The 25452-nt window shown below is 40.5% G+C and overlaps 1 protein-coding gene across 5 annotated transcripts in view; it reads right to left on the reverse strand.

The window, feature by feature from the left end:
• Positions 1-25452, reverse strand: part of FNIP2 (folliculin interacting protein 2) — a 132126-nt gene that overhangs the window by 19235 nt on the left and 87439 nt on the right. For all 5 annotated transcript variants that reach the window (XM_055336332.1, XM_055336330.1, XM_055336333.1 and 2 more), the window contains 7 exons: positions 22461-22590; positions 15929-16130; positions 15527-15615; positions 13888-14034; positions 13600-13769; positions 6050-7406; positions 4454-4610 (listed from right to left, as the gene is read on the reverse strand). In XM_055336332.1, coding sequence (XP_055192307.1) covers positions 4454-4610; positions 6050-7406; positions 13600-13769; positions 13888-14034; positions 15527-15615; positions 15929-16130; positions 22461-22590 — 2252 coding nt within the window. The remainder of the gene's footprint in view (positions 1-4453; positions 4611-6049; positions 7407-13599; positions 13770-13887; positions 14035-15526; positions 15616-15928; positions 16131-22460; positions 22591-25452) is intronic.

Consider the following 25452-nt stretch of genomic DNA (forward strand, 5'->3'; position numbering starts at 1 on the left):
TGGCTAGTAGGGGGTAAAACTGCACACAAGAATTCTAGCTGGGAAGGCTAAGGGGGAACTTAAAGAAGACTAAATTGCAGTCACTGTGAGAAGGAGATAGAATCAATAAGATTTCAGATTGGAGTTGGCAATGCCCAGAGATCAGTGTTTCTTTTCAAATACTTAAAAAAAAATCACAATCCACAATAGGAAATACATCTTAATATCGTAACTCCATGTACATTCTTATACATGTGTGAACGCATGTGCCCATAAACACGTGTGCGTGCACATGCGCATACACATACATACAGATTTTATGAAACAGTAGACAGTGCTGTAGGCCCAAGGCACTGTCATTATCATCATCCAGCACAGGAACGCGGTAAGAGGTGTTCTCAGCAGATTTGTCCCACATGCATGTTTCCTTTGCAACACTACTGATTCTAAGGTTGTTGTTGACTTGAGGCACCTTAATGCTGTATGACTTAAGCAATGATTTACAGTTTGATGCAACTTACTGTTCTTTTGTAGTCTCCCTGGTTGATTACGCTGCATGGCATAATTAGGTATTCATATGCATATATCATAGCCAAGCTTTTAGCAAAGCTCCTTATTGTGCTACTGATTTCTGCATGGTATTTCTGGAGTCAATCTGTTGCTACTCTTAAAATTAAATGAAAGAAGCTCAATACCCAACTGTTAACTTTGTTTTATACATTATTCTGTAAAATGCCTGAAACCTTGGAACACAGTTTTTTACAATGCATTACAATGTGATGTTGTTTTGGTCATGATAACCTACCCTGTCGTTAGCCACTGTCCTGCTCCTTGTGATTTCAAAGGCGAAGAGAAGTGTATGCTTTTAGCGAAGAATGAAGTGCATGTGGGTTCTGTTCCACTATCTCCAATAGGAGTTTTCTGGTAAACTCATTTGCAAAGCACTTTCACATATATTATTAGCTAATATTTATTGGGCATTAGTAATGTGCCAGGCACTGTGCTAAACACTTGATATGCATTATCTCTGAGTCTTCAAACCAGAGCTGTAAGTACTGTTCATTTTACAGAAGCTGAAACTGATGCTTAGAAGAGTAAAGAAACTTGCCTGAGGCCACAAAGCCATTAAGGGGTGAGCTGTGATTCAAAATCAGGTTTGTCTGTCTTTAGAAGCCAAACTCTTAACCAGTGGATATTTCAACTGCTTTCTCTAAATACATTTTTTTTTTTGAGTCTTAGTGATACCAATTGGTTTACTGGACTATCAGCAGATGAATGGTAACACTAGGACTTGAACCCAAACCAACAATGCTAAGCAGTGGTCCTCCCTCACTACCCCATAATTTAATGCCCCTAACATGGCAGCAATATTCACAGGCAGATAAGCACACCGGAGGAAAAAAGAAGAGAGAAAAAGCTACTTGAGGGTCATAGATACAAGAAGTTGTCTCTCCCACTTTAACACTTAAGAGTCAAAAGGAAAATAGAGAAAGAATGCACATTCAGATATGGCAGGGGGAAAAAATGAAACTAAATATTACTTTAGTCTAATTTAAGGCAGCTGTATAATCTACATGCTAGGAGACAGAGAAACAGTTCAAATGACAGAAAAAAGGTAGTATATGGATTAAACAAGAACACGTGTTTAAATATTTAAGACCATCACAATCTCGATATGGAAAAGCCAAAAATAAAAATGGAAATAAAGTTAATATATCTTTTATAAGATCGGGATGAGGAAATGCATAAAAAGAAATTCTTAGTATTGGGAGCTCTAGAATGCAATCCCTCAATGAAAGAAGAAATTCCATGAACTAGTCCATCATGGTTATAAATGTGCATATTTACATTTTACAATCCACTCATGCATAGGCCTAGAAAATAGATCAATAACTTAAATCAATTGCTTTTAAATAGTATAAAAATCCTTTGCTAAAAACGATTATGAATATCAAAGCCCAACGAAGTCTTGATGAACACTAAAAATTATTAACGTCCAAAAAATAGGTTTTTGAAACAAGTTAAGTAAAGCAATTTATCACAATCTTTTCTTCCTCAACAAGTTATTACTTCAGTTCTAACTGTGGTCATGTATATTTGTTCTTGGATCTTTGCTACTTTCTCTGGCAACATACTCAAGAATTTAAATAATTACTAGACTTTACAGAGTAAATTCAATAGAATGTTTAAAAAAAAAAACACCCTATTTTCCAACAAATACTTTAAATGATGGTTAAAAGTAAGGTTATTTTTATTTAAACACTGTCACAGACCGGAGTCCCTATCTGAGAGGCAGTTTAAATGGAACACTACTTCAAAAAGCAAAATTCATTATGATAAATGTGCCAAGTGAAATTGGAAATCTACTAATGCTAATTGGATACATTCCGAATGTATTAAATTTCCAAAGATATTTTTATGAGCCCTTTGCAATTTCCTATTAACACTCATGCATGGCTGCACTTTGGATGTACCCACAATTTGACACAATATAGGTTATTACGCTTAATAACTTTCGATCTCTCAGGATGATTGCAGAGTCTAAAGAAATGAGAAAAGCCTACAGTGTGAAAATACTACTTCTGAAAGGAAGGGAAAATGATATATGAAAAATCTTTAAGAGTACTAATAGAGGAAACATGGATTGTTTTTTTTTTTCAAATATTAGAATTATAGAGCTCAATGGTCATCATTAAAACCTAATATACAAAAAACTGGAACTTGTCAGCCCATGGGGGGAAAAAAGTCATGAATGGTTTTACAAATAAGTTCAAGGAGGGTTATCAATCAATTAATATTTCCATAGTGGTAAGTGAGCAAGTCCAGGGCATCTGGGCAGTACTGCCCAGTAGGTAAGATCAATGGCAGTGAAGACCACCCACTCTAGTCCACACTCCATCTCCTTGCACCTCTGTCTGAAGCAGAACGGGGGGCTTCATAGAAGAAGAGTTCAACAAAGCAAGAAATCAATGTTCTTTTTCTTTAAATAAATACATAAATAGCTGACATAAAAGGAAAGGAAAGCCTCTACTTCCCTGCCTTAATGCTACCAATGGTTCCAAAATGTACACGTCTCTAAAATCACTGAGGTTTCCATGATTTAAGACAATCACACAGTATCACACAATGAAGACACTGTTCTTCTAATGTCACTGGTCTAAGGACCTCTGAAATGATAAACAAGTATACATTGTTCATTATAACTATGAAAATGTTATGACATTTTTTACAAGAGACAAAAGCAACCTCATAGCTTTATTCCTGAAAATCCTTGTGAGGGGTGGTGATAGACCACAAAGCAGGGTGGGGTTAGGAATGTTTGGTATAAATGTATACACTGGACTGGCCTTCCCAGCTTCGAATCACTTCCTCTTCATCTCTTCTCCCTTCCCATTCAGGGGGGTTATGAGGACATCTGCTTCACTACTGAGCTTTTCTTCCCATTTCACACAAATACCGTCAGCCTGTTTAGCCTGTGTCTGATGTATGTTTAGTCTTCACAGAGGAGATGCTCAAGGCCAAAGATAACATACAGTGCCTTCTGCTCTACCTCTCAAAAAAATACTTGTTGGGCAAGGAGGTAGGGAACAAGCCAAATTCCAATTTTCTTAATGCAGTGAGGACTTTCCCTATTGCACAAGACACAATATGTTTCCAATGCAAAACATCTATTTTTGCACATCTGCCCAATAGCAGCTCAATTAAAAACAGTCCCATCAGATTGACAGTTTCCTTAACTGCTCAGTTCCTGTCACGCTGCAGATAGCAGAAAAGCACTTAACAGCAGCCACAAGGCAATTTTCCAGTAAGACTTGTTAATCTTTATACAGTCATCCTCGCGCAGCCATCAAAGTGAACTTAATGACAAATCAGTTAAAATAAATTACTCTTACGAACTTGTAAGGATCGGATAAAAAGCAAACCATATGTGACATCTTCTTGGTCCTCTCCGTGACGGCATATAATTGTCACCATCTGTGCTGTGAATTCTATTTTGCTCAGCCTATGTGCCCTCCAGATCCACTCTTTGCCCTTCTCTGTCCTGTGCTGGTCCCAGGAGGCTGACCTCTGTGGACCTCGGGACCGTACTGGCATCAATTTTGACCTTGCTCTCTGCCTTCCAGCTGGGCTCAGCCGATGGGAAGTACAGAAGAGCTCAGAGGCTGAAGGGAAGAGCTGTCAGGAAGGTATCCTCCCTCCCTCCTCAGCGCCTGTGTCCCTGGGCGGCCTGGCCCCTCTTCTAGTTCCAGCTCTCCATGGCTCTGGTGTCACTGGCCCCTACTTATCCCCTTCAGGCCCAGGTGTGCTCAGAGCTTCCAGCTGTTGCTAATCCCTGGGTGCCTCACCAACCTTTGCCTGCATCCCTATAAACAATGCCATAATTATACATGCCTCAGTCTACACACCTGTTGCTGGCCAAGACCCCAGCTTACATATTGTCAGCAGCCAGAGGCTCCAAGCTGGGATCACTTACATGGACTGTGTGGACCAGATCAGCCACCAGACACTGCTTCAGTTTCTCATCGCTGCTGGTCCCGTGAAGCACCAGATCAGGCATGTATGTGGGGCAATAACCTGCCAGAAGTGAGCGGCCAAAGTTTCTTACATTTGGGTTGCTGATGCTCTGAGACCTAAAACAATAGTGGTCCATTAGAATACACAATTAAAAATGTACTTCCTTCTTGCATTTCACTTGGAACAAAAACCCTAGTAACAGAGGTAAGAAAAAGAAGTTCAATTCGGGATCCCTGGGTGGCGCAGCGGTTTGGCGCCTGCCTTTGGCCCGGGGCGCGATCCTGGAGACTGGGGATCGAATCCCATGTCGGGCTCCCGGTGCACGGAGCCTGTTTCTCCCTCTGCCTGTGTCTCTGCCTCTCTCTCTCTCTCATTCTATGTGACTATCATAAATAAAAAAAAAAAAAAAAGAAGTTCAAGAAAAAGAGGTTCAGAGGTTCAGAAAAAGAAAAAGTGGTCCATTAGAATACACAATTAAAAATGTACTTCCTTCTTGCATTTCACTTGGAACAAAAACCCTAGTAACAGAGGTATGAAAAAGATGTTCAAGAAAAAGAGGTGGTCCGTTTCACCAATTCTCCAGGGAGTGGACCACTGACATGGGAAAAAAGGGGTTTGGAAGAGAAAGAGAAATTTGTTTTGTTTTGTTTCGTTTTTGGACGGAAGGGCAGAAAAAAACCAGTATTTTGATGGCTGGTTATGACTTTGTTCTTGAACCTCATATCAAACATCTACCAGGCAGTCTGTGTCAAGAGTGAAGAAAGAGGGATGCCTGGATAGCTCAGCAGTTGACTGTCTGCCTTTGGCTCAGGGTGTGATCCCAGGATCTGGGATCGAGTTCCACATCGGGCTCCCTGCATGGAGCCTGCTTCTCCCTCAGCCTAGGTCTCTGCCTCTCTCTCTCTCTCTTTGTGTCTCTCATGAATAAATAAATAAGTAAAATCTTTAAAAAAAAAAAAAAAGAGTGAAGAAAGAAAGCTTGCCAAAAACCTGGCTTTAGGACCTCGACACATCTGCATGGGGTGATGCCCACGACAGTGCAGAAGAACAGAAGAAATCTCTAATTATTGCTTTCAGTCATCACAGACCGAATAATCAACCTGATGGAGTGTTAAGGAAGAGGTGTTGTTTCCCAACCACTTCATGCTGCTCTGACCTGCAGGAGAGAAGCCACACGGTGAGGATAATCCACCACCTCCGAGGCAAGGCATCTGCTGCCAGCCATGTAACTTCCACGCAGATGGAAGAAAATTAAAATCCCTGCTCCACACCACCACCTCCACCGTATCCTTTAGCTTCTCCAAATGTCACAAGAGTTGCAAAGGCAACAACTTGCCTCCTCACTCAGAGGGCTCAGAGGCATGAGGCCACTGATCATCTTTGGAGAAAGGGCAGGCTTGAAGCTGTGTGCATCAGGCCGGTAACATTGCTCATACTCTGAGAAAAAAACCATTATGTGCAAAACAGCCGACAGTACCTAACGTGCTCCTGAGTGCTAAGTCAGGAAAACAGTATGTGAATCCAGTTCCCCTTCTCCCCAACCTGCCAGCATTACCTTGGCAGAGGCAGCTCCACTTCCAAGGACCCTTCGGTCCGGTCATTGCTGTGCTCTAGATTCAGCGAGGCTGAAGCACACGCTTCCTCGTCACTGTCTCCAAGAGCGCTATCTGAGCTTTCGTTTCTGGGAATGTCTCCTTCCATCCTGAAGTTGGCCTTCCTGTCGGCATCCCCACAGGGGACATCTGCAGTGCCCGAGAAGCCAGAGTCCTGCTGTGCACACCTGCTTGGAACAGGCGGCATCAAAGGTCCTTCTGCATCCTTCAAATACAAATGTCTTGTTTTCTCCAGCATCCTCGCTGCTCCAGTTCCCGCCGCACCGTCATTAGGTGCCAGCGAGTCAGCAGACTGGTCGGGCTGCCCAGTAGCAGCTGCTACCACCTTGGTTTTGATGCCTCTGTCCTCGGCAAAATCCCTCTCAAATTCACCCTCGTCCCTCTCATAAGATTGACTCTGAGGACAGTGGCCATTCTTTTGGAAGCCAGGTGTGAAGAAGCACCTAGAAAGCTGCTGGTCCTGAGGCATGTCAGCGGCCATCCCGGACTTAGCCGGTGGATGGCAAGCTAACTCTGGGTATTGTCTACAGGCCGTTAGCCGCTTCTCCATTTTTTGTGTGCGGCTTTCAAAGTCGGACTCAGGGGATACGGAGCTTCCAATCTGGAAAGTGACCTTCTCTAAGGGAGGTTTCTCCCAGGAATGTCTGTCAGGACAAGGCCAGGCTGCCGACCGGTCTGTGAGTTTCTTAGGCATCTCCCCTTTCAATTCCTCACTGACAGCCTGCTGGCTGAGCTTCCCTCCTGCCTCCAGCCCTTCACAGCTAGAGAATCTTGAAGAACCATCTTGTGGTGCCCCTCTCTCACTTTCTTCCTCCCCACAAAATGTGCCCTGAGGTTTCCAAGAGCTGTCCAATGCTGGCTCTTGGAATTCCATGCTGCAGGCTTGAGAACTCTGCTCTGGCCTGGTGTTTCCTTCTTTGTCAGGTTTGGAACACAGATCTCTGATGTCAGTGCCCTCTGGAGACACACTTAGCCCCTCGGGCCTGGAGCTCCTTCCCTCTGCCATAGTAGGTGGCAGGATAGGAGGAAGGAGAGCGGGCTCACTCCTCACCGTCACGACCACATACTCAGACTCCTCTACCTCTCCCCTCTCCAAGGCTGTGGTGATGTTGCTCCCATTTAACACCTGGTCACCTTCACCATGACTCCCGCTCCAGGTCAGCTGGTTCTCTTGCAGCTCAGAGCAACGGAGAAAGTAGGTCAGGACATAGAGTATACGTTGGACCAAATCCTTCTGCTTCCCCACCACTACGGTGCGAGTCAGCCTCACTGGAGAGCCAATGGCTCCATAAAGATCACCTAGAGAGCAAAACAGACACAAAGATGAAATCGTCTGGGGCAAGCATGGCATGTATATGGCAGCCTTTATTAGAGAAGAACAAATGATTTACGCTCCCAAATTAGAGTTGCTTCTTCACACCCCTAACTGAGGCAAAAAGGGAATTCCTAGTAATGAGCAGGTCTTAGTTTTGCCTCTGTTAACGGAAAGTGTGCCTGGAAAGGCTGAGGCCTATCCCTCTCGGTACATGGGTACAGTGCTAGTGTACATAGTCCCTCTCTGTGCTGGTTATTGTTAGGTCTTCCCATGCTGGCTGGCTGGCTCCTACTAAAGCCAGGAGTCCCAATATGTGATCAAATCAAATACTTTATGTTAGAAAGTAGAATGATGAAAATTTTTTTCCCAGAAGAATCCCAGGACAATAGGCCTTGGCATAAAATCCAAATTCAGGGATCTCTGAACAGAAGTTCAGTGAACCAATTCAAAATACTTAATAAAGTGGCTTGAGAATTCCTTCAAGGTGCACATGTGCGTGCCTGCGCACACACACACAACACACACACATACCCCAAGTAGAATCCATCTGATCAACACGAAGAAATTACTTAGTCATGAATAATGAATCTGAATATTTTCTATTATTTCACATGAAAATTTTACTGGAAGAAAATATGTCCCATAAGTTATATCCTGACAAGCTGATTAAAAACTACCTAATGAACTACAAAAATTTAACTTAAAGGTGGAAAAAGGTCAAATAAGGGAAAATATGTCAATGAGCCCAGCAATCTAGGCTTTTCACTGAAAAGTATTTAAGTGCCTATTAAAATTATTGCATTTGATAATCTGCTTATTACATTTGATAAGTTATACAATTGATGCCTTGATAATAAGAATACTGACAATTATAACAAAAAAAAATTACTGACTGTGTAGGCACAGTGATAAGTGTTTCACTTAGATTTATCTTATTTGTATCTCTGTATAACCAACCCTGAGTTAGAAACTGTTATGGAAATTATCAGAAGGTTGAAATAAATCAAAACTTAAAAAAGATACTAAATAAAGGAAAGGAGGTACATGGGTATAGTTATAAATAAGAACTCAGGAAGTCAGAACTCATCTTAGGAATGCATCTAGAGAGGGGGGAATGCCTTTTTATAAGGGCATATACTATACAAAACTAATTAAATCAATAGATTGAGACAAGAAAAAGTTATGGGAACCATTAGGAAGTACTTTCCTCTGGGAACTGTCAGGAAGTAACTCCTCCGGAGAGCATTCCCTAGTGTAAGGGCTACTGGTCCTAACAACACGCAAAGGGCAAGACACAAATGACTTTAAAGGATCCTCTCTGTAAAAAAAAAAAACAAAAAAACCTACAGGCTAATAGAGCTTTATCTGCGAGGCTTTTGCAACTGACAAATCAAAAACTCTAAAGAAATGCTAGAACAACTACTTCTTGACTGCTCATTGCTGCACCTGTGTCACAGTCATCTCGGGAATCCACGGGGCATGTTTGTCATCAGTCTCAATGCTAATAAAGATGGTAACCAGGGCACCTGGGTAGCTCAGTGGTTGAGCCTTTGGCTCAAGTCATGATCCCAGGGTCCTGGGATGGAGTCCTGCATCAGGCTCCCCTCAGGGAGCCTGCTTCTCCCTCTGCCTGTGTCATGAGAGACATAGAGATAGAGGCAGAGACACAGGCAGAGGGAGAAGCAGGCTCCCTGCAGGGAGCCCGATGTGAGGACTCGATCCCAGGACTCCAGGATCACACCCTGGGCCGAAGGCAGGCGCGAAACTGCTAAGCCACCCAGGAATCCCCAAATATTTTTTAAAAAAGAAGATAACCATTACATATCTGATATTTGGTACCAAAAACCAGAGGAAAGGAAGGCCACTCAGAATGACAATATTATTTTTCAGCAATGCATTTAACACTCAGTATTGTACATTTTAATAAGTGAAAAAAAGGAAAACTACTGAAAATACAGTTTATAATCATTTAAACAACATAAAGTAATGACAGCAATGTGTGTATGGAAACTGTGCCTTTATTCTAGGGTCCAACTTCATAAAATAATGCATCATTAAAATAGCAGACCTATATTATTAAAATTAACTGGATCCTGAACTGGAAGACAATTTTTTAAGTAATGGACTGAGAAAGCTTCTAATTTTAGAGCAGATTCCTTTGTCTCAATGGGTATAATTTTACAAAATGAAGACGTTTCACAACAGTGCAAACGGACAACGCTACTGAACTTAGAAATGGTTAAGATAGTAAACGGGCTGAGCTTTTGTTAAAAACTACAATTTAAAATATAAATTTAACTTTCAAAAAAGAAAAAATGAGAGGAAAACAAAGGGGATAAAAGGGGTAAAAAGAGTATCTGCAGGTGAAAAAGAGTGGCCAAAGGTAGAGAGTGCACAGAAGCTGGAAGGGTGCTGGGTGCAGGGAGAGGAAAAGGCACCAGCAGGCAGGAGGGAAGGAGCAGGAGGGAGTGGGAAGGAGCGAGAAGGAGCGAAGGGAGCAGGAGGAAGCAGAGACCCAGCGGGCTCAGAGAACAGAGAGAGGAGTCCAGAAGGAGGGGAAGACAGAGACAAGGGTTAGAAGGAGAAAGAGAGGAGGTGGGCAGCGGAGATGTACAAACAGCAGAGAATCTGAGAGAAGCAGAAAGATGTGGAAGAGGTAAGCAGAGCGGTGAGTGTGACGCCTACAGAGGGGAGAGAGAGAAAAAAAAGTCTCCTCTTGGGAGACAGTGAAAAGATAGAAACTAGAAAGCTGAGAAGCTGAGAATTTAGGAGCACTGTAAAGACAAGATGGTAAGCAGAGAGAGGATGGGAGAGGGGAGGACTACGGAGACAGAGACAGACAGTGGGAGAAAATGGACAAAAATTTTAAAGGGTCACCTACTCCCAGATGACATTCTAATACATGTGTCTCTGCTATGAAGTTCCCTCTACATGGTGTTCCCCCCCAATCCCACACATGGGAATTTATTGTATCTTTATTATTATTTAGTTCAAAGTGTCTTCTAATTTCTCTTGTGAGATATTCTTTGACTTTTGGGTTATTTAAATGGGTTGTTTAATTAATTTCTGAACAGGTGGGAATTTTCTCCCTATCATTTTTTTTAATTTTATTGATTTGTAGCCTAATTTCACTGCATTCTGAAAAATACAATTTAAACTTCAGGAGAAAAGAAAATGAATAAATTTCAGAAATTTTTACTTGTATTAAACTAATGATCCCAAATGTTTTTCTGAGGAGAAAAGCAGCTTTTCATTTCCACAAATTCTTGAGGTCATTAGAGTCAAAAAAGAGACCCATATGGAACTCCAACCAGTGGTGAAAGAAAGTGGCTTTCAAACTACGCATACCCACCCCAAGAGACAAATGCATTTATACTGCAGCCTCACTCACCCTCTGAAATAAAAATTTTACATAACACTGTATATGTGTCCCTCTGATATTTTCTATTATACTGGCCCTTTTAAATGTTTTTTTTGACCCAATAAACTGCTTCCACAACCCACCCAAAGCTGGAGACCCGTTTGGAAAGCCCTTGTGTACAGTGCTCATGTTAGGCAGAGGGGAGGATGGCTGAGCTCCCAGAGAATAAGCCAGTGAGGGTGTGAAAGGGGTTAAGAGCTAGTTGCTTCCAGCTTCTCTCCTCCCCTCCCAGGGAATGCCAGGGAGCCATGCAGAAGTGGGCACAGCAGTGGTACCCATCTTGGCAAGTGCTTGGATAAGCCTTTGAAATGATTCAAGATAAAGTCCTTAGGAGCCTGGATTAAAATTACATCACATCATTGTATATTCCAGGAAGTTTCTATTTTCCTGTTTACTGTGACCTAATAAATATTTAATGAAAATAATAATAACTGGAAGTGGCTCCCCTGTCAAATTACTGAAGCAGTTTGATTTTCAGTAATAATGGAAACTCAACCATCATTTACATTTGGCTTTACGTACCTATCATATGACCCTGTGCTAGGGTCTCAGCCCCTCTCACATTGCTCTGTCAACAGCCAGACCTCAGCTGGATTGTCTGAGGAAGGGGAGAATCAGAGACCCTAATGATCCTGGGGCATCTGGGTGACTCAGTCAGTTAAGCCTCCACCTCTTGACATCAGCTCAGGTCATGATCTCAGGGTCCTGAGACTGGGTCCCACTGTCGGTCTTGGAGCTCAGCCAAGAGTCAGCTTGAGATTCTCTCTCTCCCTCTCCTTCTGTCCACCGCTCCCCTCCACCACTCACAAGCACACACAAGGACTCTTTTTAAATAAATGAAAATCTTAAAAAAAATAATACATGATCTACTACATGACTATGAGCCCACAGGAAGGGACTTTTCCTTGTTATGCTGAACACAGGGAATTAATGGCTCTCAATTAGTTAAATTTCAAATGAGAAGCATATCTAATTATAAATATATTTATCTAATTAAATGCAAACTGCTTAATTAGCATTGTTTTTAAATGGATGACCAGGCAGTATGAAAGACCATGTTTCCTTTATATCAAGCCCCCTTCCCTTTGTCACTTAATGATACATTTTTTCAAGACTATTGTTCCATAACAAGAACAACAATGCTCCATCCTCCTCAAAACTGTATAACCTAGAGTGAGGCACCCTCTGAATTCTTTTCTGAACTCAGTACTGACTGGTTGGATTAAATCCATTTTTAATATCCATAAATTCTTTAATTCATTTAACATGTACCTATTATCCCCCTATCTGTGAAACATGTATTCCCTTTCTTACATTCAGGGCACAAGGGCAAGACCTCTTTATTATCTATAATGTGAGGACAATAGTGATAGGTTTGAGATGAGAATCTAATTAAGTAATACATGTAAAAAGTACTAAAAACAATACCTGGTTCACAGTGTCAGCTTTCATTACTGTTATTATAACATGCTGTTTTCTAAGAATAGAGTGTGCCTCCCTAAAATGTCATTTTAACATTTCCTCAAGTATGCTTTCCTTGAACATTTCCTTCAAGTATGCATCCCCTCACTCTGTCTCCTGGTGCCTCTCTAATGTTAGTATTTTCACCAGCAGCATAAAATAAGGAAAGTGCTCTATGTAGAACTAATTCCCACAGCAACCATGTGGGAATATCATTCCATTTTATAGATGAAGAAACTGAGGCACAGAGAGGTTAAGTCACTTGCCCATGGAGACTGGATCTGATCTATGCAATCTGGCTCTGGTTCCCATTCTCTTAAACTTCACACTGTACTGTCTCTCATTTACATCCTTCTACATGCTCCTGATTTCTCCTTTGAGATCGCTGAATACAAATCTGTCACCTCCATTAGGCAGCTAGCTTCCTGGAGCTCAGCTGTGTAATGTTAACTCCATATCCCTGGCATCTGGCATAGGATCTGGACCAGAATAAGCAGCAAGTCTAACTGTCACTCTATATGTTTGATGAGTGAGAGGTCCCAGATTAGACCTCTCTGCACATGAACACAAATATGCCATTTTGATGTCACAAGTCCCCAATTCTATAACCAAATATGTCAAAGCTTTAGATTCCTATGCGATGCTTAAGTATGAAGCTGTGAGGAAGCAGATGCCACCAACTCACTGCAAGGAAGCAGTATAAAGACAAGGTTCCTAACTTAAGTGAAAATTATAAAGGCAGTAAAATTATAGTGCATTACTTTCCTTTTTCCCTATTTTTTTTCCTATCGAGTCCATCCTTGAGAATAGTGGTTCTCAGCCAGGGAGTGTCTTGCTGCCCAAGAACAATGTCTGGAGACATTTTTGACTGTCACAACTCTGGAGTGGGTTTTTCACTGGTGGTTAGTGAACTAGCTAGTGATGTTGCTAACCATCCTACAATGCACAAGACAGTCCCCCAATCACCACCACCATGATCCTCGGCCCTACAAAGAATATCTGGTCCAAACATCAATAATGCCAAGCTTAAGAAACCCTGCTCTAGGGTGAACTGCCATTGTGGTATGGGACAACAGTTTACTCGTATTGCTTTAGAAGAGCAGAACAAAGCTGCCAGCAGCAGGAAGGAAACAAAGGTGTAGACTTATGACTAGAAACTGTGGGCCAATCTCCTATTGTCTGCCCAATGACAACTCCAGAAATCGCCGGGATGGAGGGCCAATTTCAACAAAAAATTTGAGCATTTTCTCCATTCCATCCCACAGAGTCTCTGAATAGTCAAATTAGGTACTAACCCAGCTGTGCCCAGAGAGGATTATATGGATGTGTTTTGGCCAGCGTGTTCACTGACTGAGAGGTGCGTTTCTCTGAGAAGGCTTTAATGGGAGGGTGATCAACAGGCATGACAGTCGGGACCCAGGCCAGGTGGTAGGTTAACACTGCAGTCAGTAAGGCAGCAAAAAACCTTGGAGAAATGGAAAAAAATACAACCAGATGAGTCAATGCAGGAAGAGGCATGTCACATGCAGCACATACACTGGCCATGAAAGTTGCATACAAGGCTCCAGAGATTTGAAGCTTACTGGTTTTTATTGATCTGTTCTATCAGAAGCGTAAACTCCTTGAGAAAGCGCTGGCAGAGCTGGGTTTTTTCCAAAGTGCTGGACATCATGGTCAGCCACACAGGTTCAGCAATCCTTGGAACAGAATATAAGTTCCAGATCGTTCCTCTATAGAAAAGGGAAGAGATACACAAAATTGTCACAAGTATCATCTTGGATAATCTCTATCTAAAGGAATAAAGAAGAAAACAATAATCTGAATCTATGTAGCCCTTAAGAGATTCAAGCAGTAATATAAATCAGGGATAGGCAAACTATGGTCCACAAGCCAAATCTGACCACCATCGTTTTTGCAAATGACACTTTATTGGAATGCTGTCATGCTCATTTGTTTACATATTATCTGTTGCTGCTTTTGCATGATGGCAAAGCTGAGTAGCTGTGACAGAGGCCCCTTATAGAAAAGGTATACTAACCCCCAAATAAAATATTCATTTTTAAAGCAATTTATTTCACAATGCCTAGTATCAAAATTTATGGCTGTTCTGATAATAAAGAAATGAAGAAAGAAAGTATATACTATATCAAAAATGTGACCAAAGGCAACTCAACACTCCCAATTTCTAGTTAGTGCTTTAGTTCTCTAAATCAAAGCACTCTATTCATTTCAGATGGAAAAACTATATAAGTGGCTTCTCTTTCATATACTATATACTGAGTTTCTATATGGGCTAACAGAATCAAATTCTTAGAAGTATAAGCTATTAGCGAAACTGGCCAATGTAGCTCTATCACTTTATAGATTCAGAAACACGCTTAGAAAAATTAAGTTACTTGAGCAAGACATTGAACAATAAGGTCAGATGAGACTTTACGTCTCCCAACACCTGGTGCCAAGGGCTCTATCGCAAGCTTCATGACTCACAAGTGTTTTTCCAAAAAGCACAATAACTCAGCTTAGGATCTCCACTACAGAACACATCCACTTCAAATAAAGATAGCTGAGACATATCCTGGACTTGACTTTCTAGCCGTGTGCCTAAAATAAATTGAGATGCTAGAGATTTCCACCTTGGCCAAAAACATTTGCTGAGTTAGGCAGCAATGACAAGCTACAGTCAAGTCACATGGAACTGGGATTTATTTACTAAAACTCAGGTCTCCAATTGCTAACACTTTACTCTGTGTTAGCCTCACCAAGTGAGGCTCATCCTGGCAGACTGGAAGGTCTATATCCCTGACACATACACTCTCTCCAGCCATGCTTTGGATGGCAGCCCTGATCCCAAGTTTCCACATTTTTAAAATGGGGCTAGTTAATAGTGCTTACTCCTAGAGTTTTGTGAAGATTACATGATATAATGAATAGGCTTGTAAGAGACCCCTAAATATTAGTTTTCTCCATTCATCCTGTTAAAAGCAATCAAAGACTGGATGACAGGCAGCAGCGTAGATTATGTGGCACTGAGAGACTTAAAACTTTTTGCTCCAGTTGGTCTCGATTTCCACCTTGAGGGAAGGAGCTGCTAAAGTGAGTAATAATTGCCAGCCTCTCAATTCTTCCAAGTAATGGTCTCTGTGTATCCCTAGATCCAAGCTGCTGCTGCTGCTACTGCCATTTATAAATTTACCCTATTTTTGCCAGATGCTGTCAATGTACCTAAATTCTCCCAGAGCTTCCATCAGACGGCTGACATAGAACTGGACACGGAGACTTGATTCTGCTATCTTCCTGCAGGAGATCATGGCCTTCAGGAAGAGGAAACAAACCAAATTACTCTCTCAGAAGAAATTGCTTTATAACTGTCTACTACTGAGCTTTTATTAATAAAATAATATAATCAAAACATTCAATGTGGTAATGACGTAAGGCATCAGGAAGCAGTAATCGCCTCTCCAAAAATACTCTAGTATTTGATATCAACATGCCTAAGCATCTATTTCTGTTGCAGATGATTTAACTTCTCTAAAAAAGTGATCTGAAACATAAACCACGCGATGCTACCACCTTAAAGCCCCATAATCACTTCTCTATTTGACACAAGAATTATGTTCTTATTACCTTTTCAATTGCACTCTTCAACCTGTTCATGTGAGATTCAAACAGGGGAAAATGAGAAAAAAAGAAGTCTTGGAAATTCCTTTGTGCGTCTTCTTTCTCACACAGAGAAAAGATGATGCTTATGGCAATTTTCTTCCTCCGAACTATGGCTGGATTAGAACTGCAGGTTTCTTCAGCCAGGCTGAATGTCTCATCAGTAGACCTGAAGGAAAAATAAGTTTGAAAACTTGCCATGCATCAACAAATCACATCGAGGATAAACTGTAATGCCAGGGGATGACATTCAGAATGTGAATCCAGAGCACTCAGAGTCTTAACCAAGAGTCTGTCTGCTTCCAATTCATTCTCTTCTCTAATTCTCTGTCATGAAAAATGAAAACATCAGCTCACCACACGGTATTTTCCAACATGAAAAGAAACTTAAATAAAACCTAAAAGTAACTTTAAATGTCCTCCTGTTAGACTCTTAGTCTTTTTCCCTTGGATTATTTTACATCAGACTGGTAGTATTTAGGAATTGCGGGGAGACACATCTGGTCACTCAAAACACAGGCCCTTTGTTTTGGTTAATAGATACCAATAGATAGGAACATTTCACGGGAAATGCTCCTGTGGTATTATTATTCTGTTTAACCAATGCATCATGTTTGGAAATTTATTGGTGGTTGAGGCTTACTTTCCCAAGGCTATTAAAACCATTAGATGAGGTAACTCCAGTAAATGCTCAGATTAAGCCATGCAATCGATTAAGCTCTCTGGGAAATCGCCCAAGTAAAAAGACCTATCTCTCGTCTGGGTAGTCAAATTCTCAAAAAAAACCTTAAGATTCTTTTGAGAGATTCTGTTTCTATGATAAGAGAATCATGAAGTCAATAAACTATGAGTATATACTCAATTTGTCTTAAGGGGTAAGACTCAGAAATACAGCCTAACCCTGTCTCTTACTTAACTATCCTGAAAAACCAGGGTTGACTACCATATAGCTACTAATAGCAAGAGTGAAAATAATTTTTTTCTACAAAGATACCAAAAGCAAAGTGCATAATATATTGTACATGAGCACCCTGCCTGGCACACAGCAGGTATGCAATGAACTTTCTCTCTCACCAACTTTAACCATTTAGTCTCATATCTCTGCCAAATATGGGATGGTACTACTTCCTGTTTTCTTTACCACAAATTACAACAAAACAGTTACTTATGCTTGGCAGGATTCAAGGCAGTTGGCCTCCACATTCTTGATCTTAAACTTATTTGGTGCTCTACTCACAGACTATAATGTTCCTGTGATTTCAAACATAACCATATCTTTGAAAACATGCTTACATCAGAAGTTTTATGGTCAGGAAAGCCACTTTACTTTTAAAGGAAAGGAGATAGACATCTTGTTCTAAGCTCAGAAAGGATACACTATTGTTTCTCTCAACTTCAAGCAAGATCCCAGAGATGCAGATGTGGTTGATAAATCAGTAATAGGCTCCCACTAACAGACACACCACTGGCAAGACACGTTCTCCAGGTGCTGTTGTAAATGCTGTGCATCATAATAAACCATCAACTGTTTTCTCTGGAAAATCCCTAGATCTGAATCATCTGGTCATCAGAAAAAAAAAAATCTTGAGCCTTAGAATTTTACTTAATTTCATACAGTGAAAAGTCTTTTTTCCAAAGTACCTGTAACTATAACTGTTTTTTGCACCAGTTTATTTCTATTTTACATAGGGAAGTTCTGAGCTTATATATGGGCAACTCTTTCTTGCAACCCTTTCTTTTTTGTCTCGCATCTCCAATTTTTCTTCTTTTTCAAAAGTAAAATGACCATTTCAGCCCATTCATCGTCAGCCAATGTGGTCCTTAAATAACGAAATTGTAATAAACACTTAACCTGATGCAGGTTTATGCATCATCTTCATCTCTACCTTATAAACAATAGCCAAGTCTGTCTTAAGTCTTAACATAGCAGAGAGTGCCACCTACTGCATTTCAGAAAAATTTCCATAGCTACAACAGCACGTGGATAGCTTTTCCTTGCTTCACTGTACCTCTCTCTATTGAATTCTAAAGCAACTGAGTTTCATTCTGGACTCCTGGATCAACCACTCAACTGGAAATAAATCAGTTCACATGGTACTATAACCGTTTTAAAAATGATTCCACAATGAAAGAACATTTCAGAATATTTCTAAACGTTTGAGTATACACCCAAATAACTTCATCATCTCTTCACTCTCAAGTCACCACATAAGGTACACAGGCCTTTTTGCAAATGTGGAAACTGAGGCAGAGTGATTCCTCAACTTGCTTCAGGAACAGAAAGCCTCTTAAGTGACAATGTGGAAGCTATAACCCAGGGTTTCTGTCTTCTAAGCTAGGCTCATTTCCTGGACGTTGGAAATGAGCAAAGACTGCCCCATGTCCGATCCATCTGCTGGTGTTCAGATGCATCAGGTGTATCCTGCCAGCTGAAGCACCAAGAGGAAATGGCTGGGAGCAATGGCATCAGCTTCTGGGACTGCAAGCCAAGGAAAGACCAGTGCCATGCACTTAGGTTTTCTCCTTACAAAAAAATCAAATAGAATTTTCTTGACACTCATGAATAAGCCTTTATATATATTATTTCCATTTCAAGATCATAAATAAAGCAGAAACTATGATTATCTAAATACATAGTACATCTCAAGGATCTATAATTACTATCAGGACTGCCTGGTCTAATTGTTTTTGTCAGCTCTGAACTTCATCTGAATCTATGTATTATACTGGGGCATACAAAATTGCCATTTTTGTGGATCAGAAAACAAACATGCAGCAATTTTATATGGTTGTTTCAACTTCTTCAAATCAAAAGCCCTTCTGGGTATTTAATACCTTGGTCCTTTAGGGTTTCAGTCACCTCACTAGGGGATGAAATCTATGCTGTTTCTCTTCTATTACAGGCAATACCTCCCCACCAGCTGGTGAACGCCCAACCCTGACTCCCCATCCAGTAACCAAAAGGTACCACTCACCACAGCAGGGGGCGTGGACACATGAGTATCCAGTGCAGAACCAACTGTTAAGGATTGTGAAATCATCCTTTTTCTTTTAACTCTTAGAAAGTTTTTGATTACTGTGAATTTTCTCTCAAAGCCAGAGGCAATTATATTTTTCTTACCCACTGTTCTCCTGTCTAGCATAAGAAACTAGTCTTCCTGGGATGCCTGGGTGGCTCAGTGGTTGAGTGTCTGCCTTTGACTCAGGGTGTGATCCTGAGGTCCTGGGATTGAGTCCCACATCAGGTTCCCTTTGGGGAGCCTGCTTCTCCCTCTGCCTGTGTCTCTCATGAGTAAATAAATAAAATCTGAAAAAAAAAAAAAGAAAGAAAAGAAAAAAAAGACACTAATCTTCCTACCTACATACCTGCCAAAAGTAAAAGAGCAACAGCAACATCTTTAAACGAAAGGATCTTCACAGGCATAGTGATCAATTCAAACTGTCAACCACACTTACATTCTCTGTGTGCCAACTTCACAGGCATAAGACCCCACTCACACAGCACCCTGTTTCCAGATAAGCCCCAGTCTTGATTTAATGTTTTGTGGTTGCCATCTTAAATTCTTAGTAATTTTATCTTTGAGCCTGTATTCTGTAAGTTAAGTCTGATGGGACAATGAACCATGTGAGTAAGCAAAGACACCAGGATGCAGAGCACACAGTGAGCTCAGGCCTAAGGGCATGCAACCCAGACGCTGAGCAACTGGCTGGGCAGTCAGGCACACACCCATGTATCTGAAAGATCCAGGGTGCCAGGAGGCCCCAAGGTGGCAAGGCTGGGACCTGAGTCCAGACTGGTGGTTGTGACAGCAGCAGCAAAAGCAGCAGCAACCACAGCCATAGGAGAGAAGAAAGACGCGGCGGGTAATGCCATGACCCAGGGTACAAGGTCAGCTTACCCATCCATCATTGGAACCCGTACCTAGAGAGTCTGCACAAATATTTAACTCTCTGACCCAAGCCCCAAGATGGTAAATTATCACAAAGAGCCTACAGTGGATATTGCAATAAAGCATATCCAGGAATAATGAGAATTCTTCAGTTTATCATCTCTGGTTTTGAAAACTATTGCAACACTACAAAGTAAGTATCTACAGGCAGAGAAACAAATTGAATGTAATGATTGTTGCACTGGACAGAAAAAAACTATTATTTTCATATGACACTTCAGATAAACAAAAGGAAGCCCATTTTAAAATTTTCCTTGTAATTGAAGATGCAGTGATAAAATGCAAAAACAGGCATTTTGAATTATATACAACTCATGAAGACACTCAGTTTCTTGTAAGACCTCCATGAGTTACAGAAAATGTCAGAGGAGACATTAAAATAACTTTGTATAAATTTACATTTAAAATTAAAATCAGTCTTACACAAAACGGATTTGTGTGAAGAATTAAATCTCTTTAGAAAAACTGTTCCACAGGAATCATTAGATCTAGATGTGCTGAAATTTATATTTTGAAAGTTTATCAGAAACTTAATCCAATGTTTTCATAACTCATAAAGTTCCAGTAACAGTTACATCAGCAGAAAGATCTTTCTCAAAATAAAAAATTGTCAAGAATTATTTGCCATCTGGCAATTGCCAAGAGTGATTAATGCTGCTTTCAATTATACCAATGAAAGCAAAGTTGTTAAAAAGTATAAATTTTGATAACCTAACAAATGATGATAGAAAAGTGAGCCAGAAAAGTCTTACGATGAAGATATAGCATTTTTTGTATTATGTAAAATTATGATACCAAAATATTATTTCTTGCAATTTATTAGTTTATGTTTTATTCATATTTCACTATTATCCTATTACATTTTGTAAGTAAAATATTTTTAAAGAAAAAGCTTTACATTTTAGTATGTTTAATAGCACTTTCCCCCACTTTTTGAACAAAAGGGCTTTGCATTTTAATTTTTGAACCAAAGATACTTTAGGTATAAGTTCAGTAGAGATTCATTATTAGTTCCCAAAGTGATATTTCAAGTCAAATTAGAGTTTTGAAGAATTTTCAGAGGAGTTGGAGAATGCTATTCAACTTTGGACTTAAGCATGAAGGGATGGAAAAACATTTTTAGTAAAGAGATGTCCAAAGGGGAATGACTTCTACAACCCTTCTTCTCTTCAATCACAGAGGCTGTTGTAATGACAGTGAAGATGGTGGGATGCCTTCTGACAACTGCAGTGATGGTAATGATGATGGCAATAATAATTATAAATAAGTCATACTGGCCAATATTTTCTTTACTGTATCTTGTCCTAGCTTGGCTTGACTTGTTGTATTTAACTTTCCCAACAACACTGTGAGGCTTGTACTAGTACATAATGCAGATGAGGAAGCAACACTCTGAATGCAGATTAATGTGTAGTTATATACACCCAGGGAGTCCCAGAGCCAGGACGTGGCCTCACACCAAATCCCAAACTCTTAACCATTCCACTCAAAGCCAACCAACCACAAAGCAGTTCCTCAGTGAGTGAAGCAGCTTTATTTTTTTCTTTGTTGAGCTTGCTAGGATTGTGAGAACAACAGAGAGAGGCAAGCAGCCTGACATGTGCTCTACACCTGCCCAGACCCTCATCTCTCAGCTTGTCATTTAAGCACCATCTCTCCCATGACGGGCTCTCCAATTCCGCCGTCTGACCACCAGTAAGTGTCTTCTCCCTCCTCTGAGTCCCAAAGCACTTTATGCCCCACTCAAGGCATTTATAGTTTAACATCTTTATGCCATTATTTATGTGTATATGGTCTTCCTCACTAGTCAATAAACTATACTAATAATCCACATATGCAGATGTGTATCTGAATCATCTTTACACCCTCACAGATTATCCACGTGGTGATTACTAGCCGACTCACTGACTCCAACAATTTACACGTGAACTTTTCATAGGTATGACCTATGTTAATTCCCTTTCAAGGTTTTGGGTTGTAGGGAGAAGGGGGTGGAAGCTACTGAGGTAACATCATAAAATGAGCCAAAAATGTATATTTTGCAAAACAACTAAACTTTAGATCTAAAAATTCAACTGCGTTGAAGGTAAAATATACCTCAATGCCAACTTTATAATCAGATTCATGACCATTTTAAGAATTTAAGTTTTATGAAAGAGTATGTCACAATCCTTTAGTTCATACATTTTCAAAGACCACACCGGCGTCACACTAAGCCAAGAAGAGATTTACTCCACCCCCCTAACTCACGAGAGCGACATCTGGAAGGGAGCCAATTCAGAGAGTATACTCATTTTAAATTAACACCAAATCTAGCTTGTACATGGCACAATGATGTTTCCCACTGTCTTCCAAACCAAATTATTTTATAGCTTTAACACTTATTCTTTAAAAACAAAAAACAAAACTTCTTAGACATTTTCAGCCTAAGCTGAGGCTAATCCAGGAGTTTTAGTTCTTTTTTCCATTGACAACTGGTGACTACCACCAGTTTGTTCAAGCTGTCTACAACCAGTACCTTTCTCAGTAAGAACAAACTTAAAACTCACCTCCTTGGAATGATGCCATTTTCCAAACTTGTTGTCTGACTTCGGAGCCAGCGGCGCTGGTAACTGCTGGAAGAGGATGTAGAGGAGCTTGGAGATGGAAAAGGTGTAATCAAAAGGCTGCTCAGTGAGGCTGTGAGGAAGAAAATTTGAAAGTTGAAAGTTGAGGGAAATGAATCCTCACGTGCCTACACAGGCTCACAGAAATACAGGCCAAGTGACCTAAATTTTCAGGTTCTACCAGTCATATCCAGCAGGGGGAGCCTATAACTTCTGTTTTACTTCTGCACAGAAGACAGCCTTTAAAAAGGAAAATAAAATCTAAAAATAGGGATTACCAGCATACCAAATACATCAATTATCAGGCCCTACAATACAAAGCAAACACAATTATTACTCACCCAGAATGTATAGTGCAAGTATCTGATAAAATAGTCCAAATTTATATTCCTACCTGATAACTAACGTCACACATAATGTTTATTTACATGTATCTTTCTCCTCTTAACTACTTTTTCACTCCTTTTTTTTTTTTACTTTTTTTTAACTTTTTCACTCCTATTTTGAGATGAAATTTAGGCAAGTGGTTCCTCCACAGAGTATCCTGTCTCTCATCTCCTATCTCCAAATATACAATACTTGCCCTCTTTCCCTCCAGCAACCAGCTCTCCCACCAACCCATCACCACTCCCTTGGCTGTGAAAAAAGCAATGTCTAGTCATACATATATATGTATGTGTGTGTGTGTGTGTGTGTGTGTATACATATATATACGCAGATAAGTAATCCAAGCAGAAAATATATTTTAAAAATATATATCTTTTTTTTTTAAATATGTTTTCTGTTTGGATTACTTATTTGTCTCTGGGTCTCTCTCTGCTTCTTTTTGCTATATGGTATTAGATGCCTACACTTGCATTCCCAGCGTGAGCTGACAGGCCAGCCCAGACTTCTCCAATAGGCAGGGAGGGACTCGGTCCCTTTCAGGGTAGGGAAAGGGATTCTTAGAAATAAGAGCTGCTTGTTGGGTGTCTACTAGTTTGGAAGAATGAACAAAGGAAATAGACTTTCTTCCTTTTACTTTCCTCAAGCTAAGGAACTAGATAGACACTGAAATGTCACTCAGGCTAGTGGAAAAGGAAATAATGTGTTACTGAAAGCTGTTCAAAGTTTTCAGAAGCAGATCACATGACAAAGGTAATTTATTTCAGCACACATAGTATACTATGCTTATGGATATCACTTGATAAAGGCATTTCTTCATATAGAGTTTTATATTTTATAGGCACTTTTTAAAAATATAGGCACTTTTATAGGCAGATGTCAATAACCTGATTCACTGATCTGACTTATCTTTTTTTTAAAGATTTTATTGATTTATTTTACAGAGACGGGGGCGGCGGGGAGAGCGAGCCCACGAGCAAACACACCAGAAAGCACAAACAGGGGGAAGAGCAGAGGAAGAGGGAGAAGCAGGCTCCCCAGCAGGGAACCTGATACGGGGCTAGATCCCAGCACACCTGGATCATGACCTGAGCTGAAGGCAGACACTTAACTGACTGAGCCACTCAGGCGCCCCTGATTTCTTAAATACTACAAGAGTTACTTGGCTATTAGTCAGTAATCAATAAGCAAATACTGGAGTATGTGCAATATATGCCAGGTGGGATACAGTGGTGGACAAGACAGACACACATTTCCCTGCACAGAGCTTCAAGTCTACAGGAATAGCAATGAACTTGCCAGGCTACAAAATTATTATTATTATTTTTAAAGATTTTATTTATTCATAGAGACACACAAAGAGAGAGAGAGGAAGAGACACAGGCAGAGGGAGAAGTAGGCTCCATGCGGGGAGCCTGACGTGGGACTCGATCCGGGGTCTCTAGGATCACGCCCCAGGCTGCAGGCGGCGCTAAACCACTGCGCCACCTGGGGCTGCCTGCCAGGCTACAAAATTAGATGTAAAATGGCTCAAGGGTCTTTCCACAACAGAAGTATATGAGATGCTTTTTTTCTAATCTATCAGTGTTTGTAACATTTGTTTTGCAGATCTAAGTCATTTTTGTATCCCTGGTATCCAGGACAGCTCTCTGGATAATTTATTAAAGCAATTAATAAATACTTAGGGAATGTATGGCACTTCACTAAAGCATCATCCAGATGTGACAGGTTGTCTCCATTCTGAACTTGTTTAACCCGTGAGGCTGGTCTTAAATCTCTAAAATCAAACCCATATTTGAAATATCAGTGGTGGGTAATTTTACTGACAGCTTTGAAGGGAGAAGGAGAGAGTTTTTCCACAAAACCACACAAAATTACTTAATTAAAAAAAATCCCAAGTAGATATTTGTGTCCCACACCCAAGTTCTAAAAGTCCCCTATAAAGTATACAAGCTCTTTATTCCATATTCCTAAATCTATAGGGTCCCCTGTCTCTCTTCCAATCTTATGCTGATCAGGGATCCCTGGGTGGCGCAGCGGTTTAGCGCCTGTCTTTAGCCCAGGGCGTGATCCTGGAGACCCGGGATAAAATCCCACGTCAGGCTCCCAGTGCATGGGGCCTGCTTCTCCCTCTGCCTATGTCTCTGCCTCTCTCTCTGTGTGTGTGTGTGTAACTATCATAAATAAATAAAAATTAAAAAAAATAAAAAAATTTAAAAAAAACCCAATCTTATGCTGATCAAATTAACTTCTTGGCAGGTAGAGGACAAGGCTGAGAGGTAACACTTGTGTTATAAACCTTTTTTTTCCTGCCATAGAAGCAAGATGGAGATGACTCTGAGGGTCAGATTTATTCTGGAAATTGTATGTTTTGCTGTATAATTCAGTTTGGTAAACTGAGTAAGAGCCCAGGCTCCCAGTTCAAATCCTAGCTCTGCCACTCACCAGTTGTAACACCTGGGCAGTTTACTTAAACTCTCACCTTTTTCACTTATAAAATGAGAACAGTAAAATATCCCACCTTACTATTTTTCATGAGAACTGCAATCTG

Source organism: Nyctereutes procyonoides, unplaced genomic scaffold, assembly GCF_905146905.1.
Source record: "Nyctereutes procyonoides isolate TBG_1078 unplaced genomic scaffold, NYPRO_anot_genome, whole genome shotgun sequence".
NCBI lineage: Eukaryota > Metazoa > Chordata > Mammalia > Carnivora > Canidae > Nyctereutes > Nyctereutes procyonoides.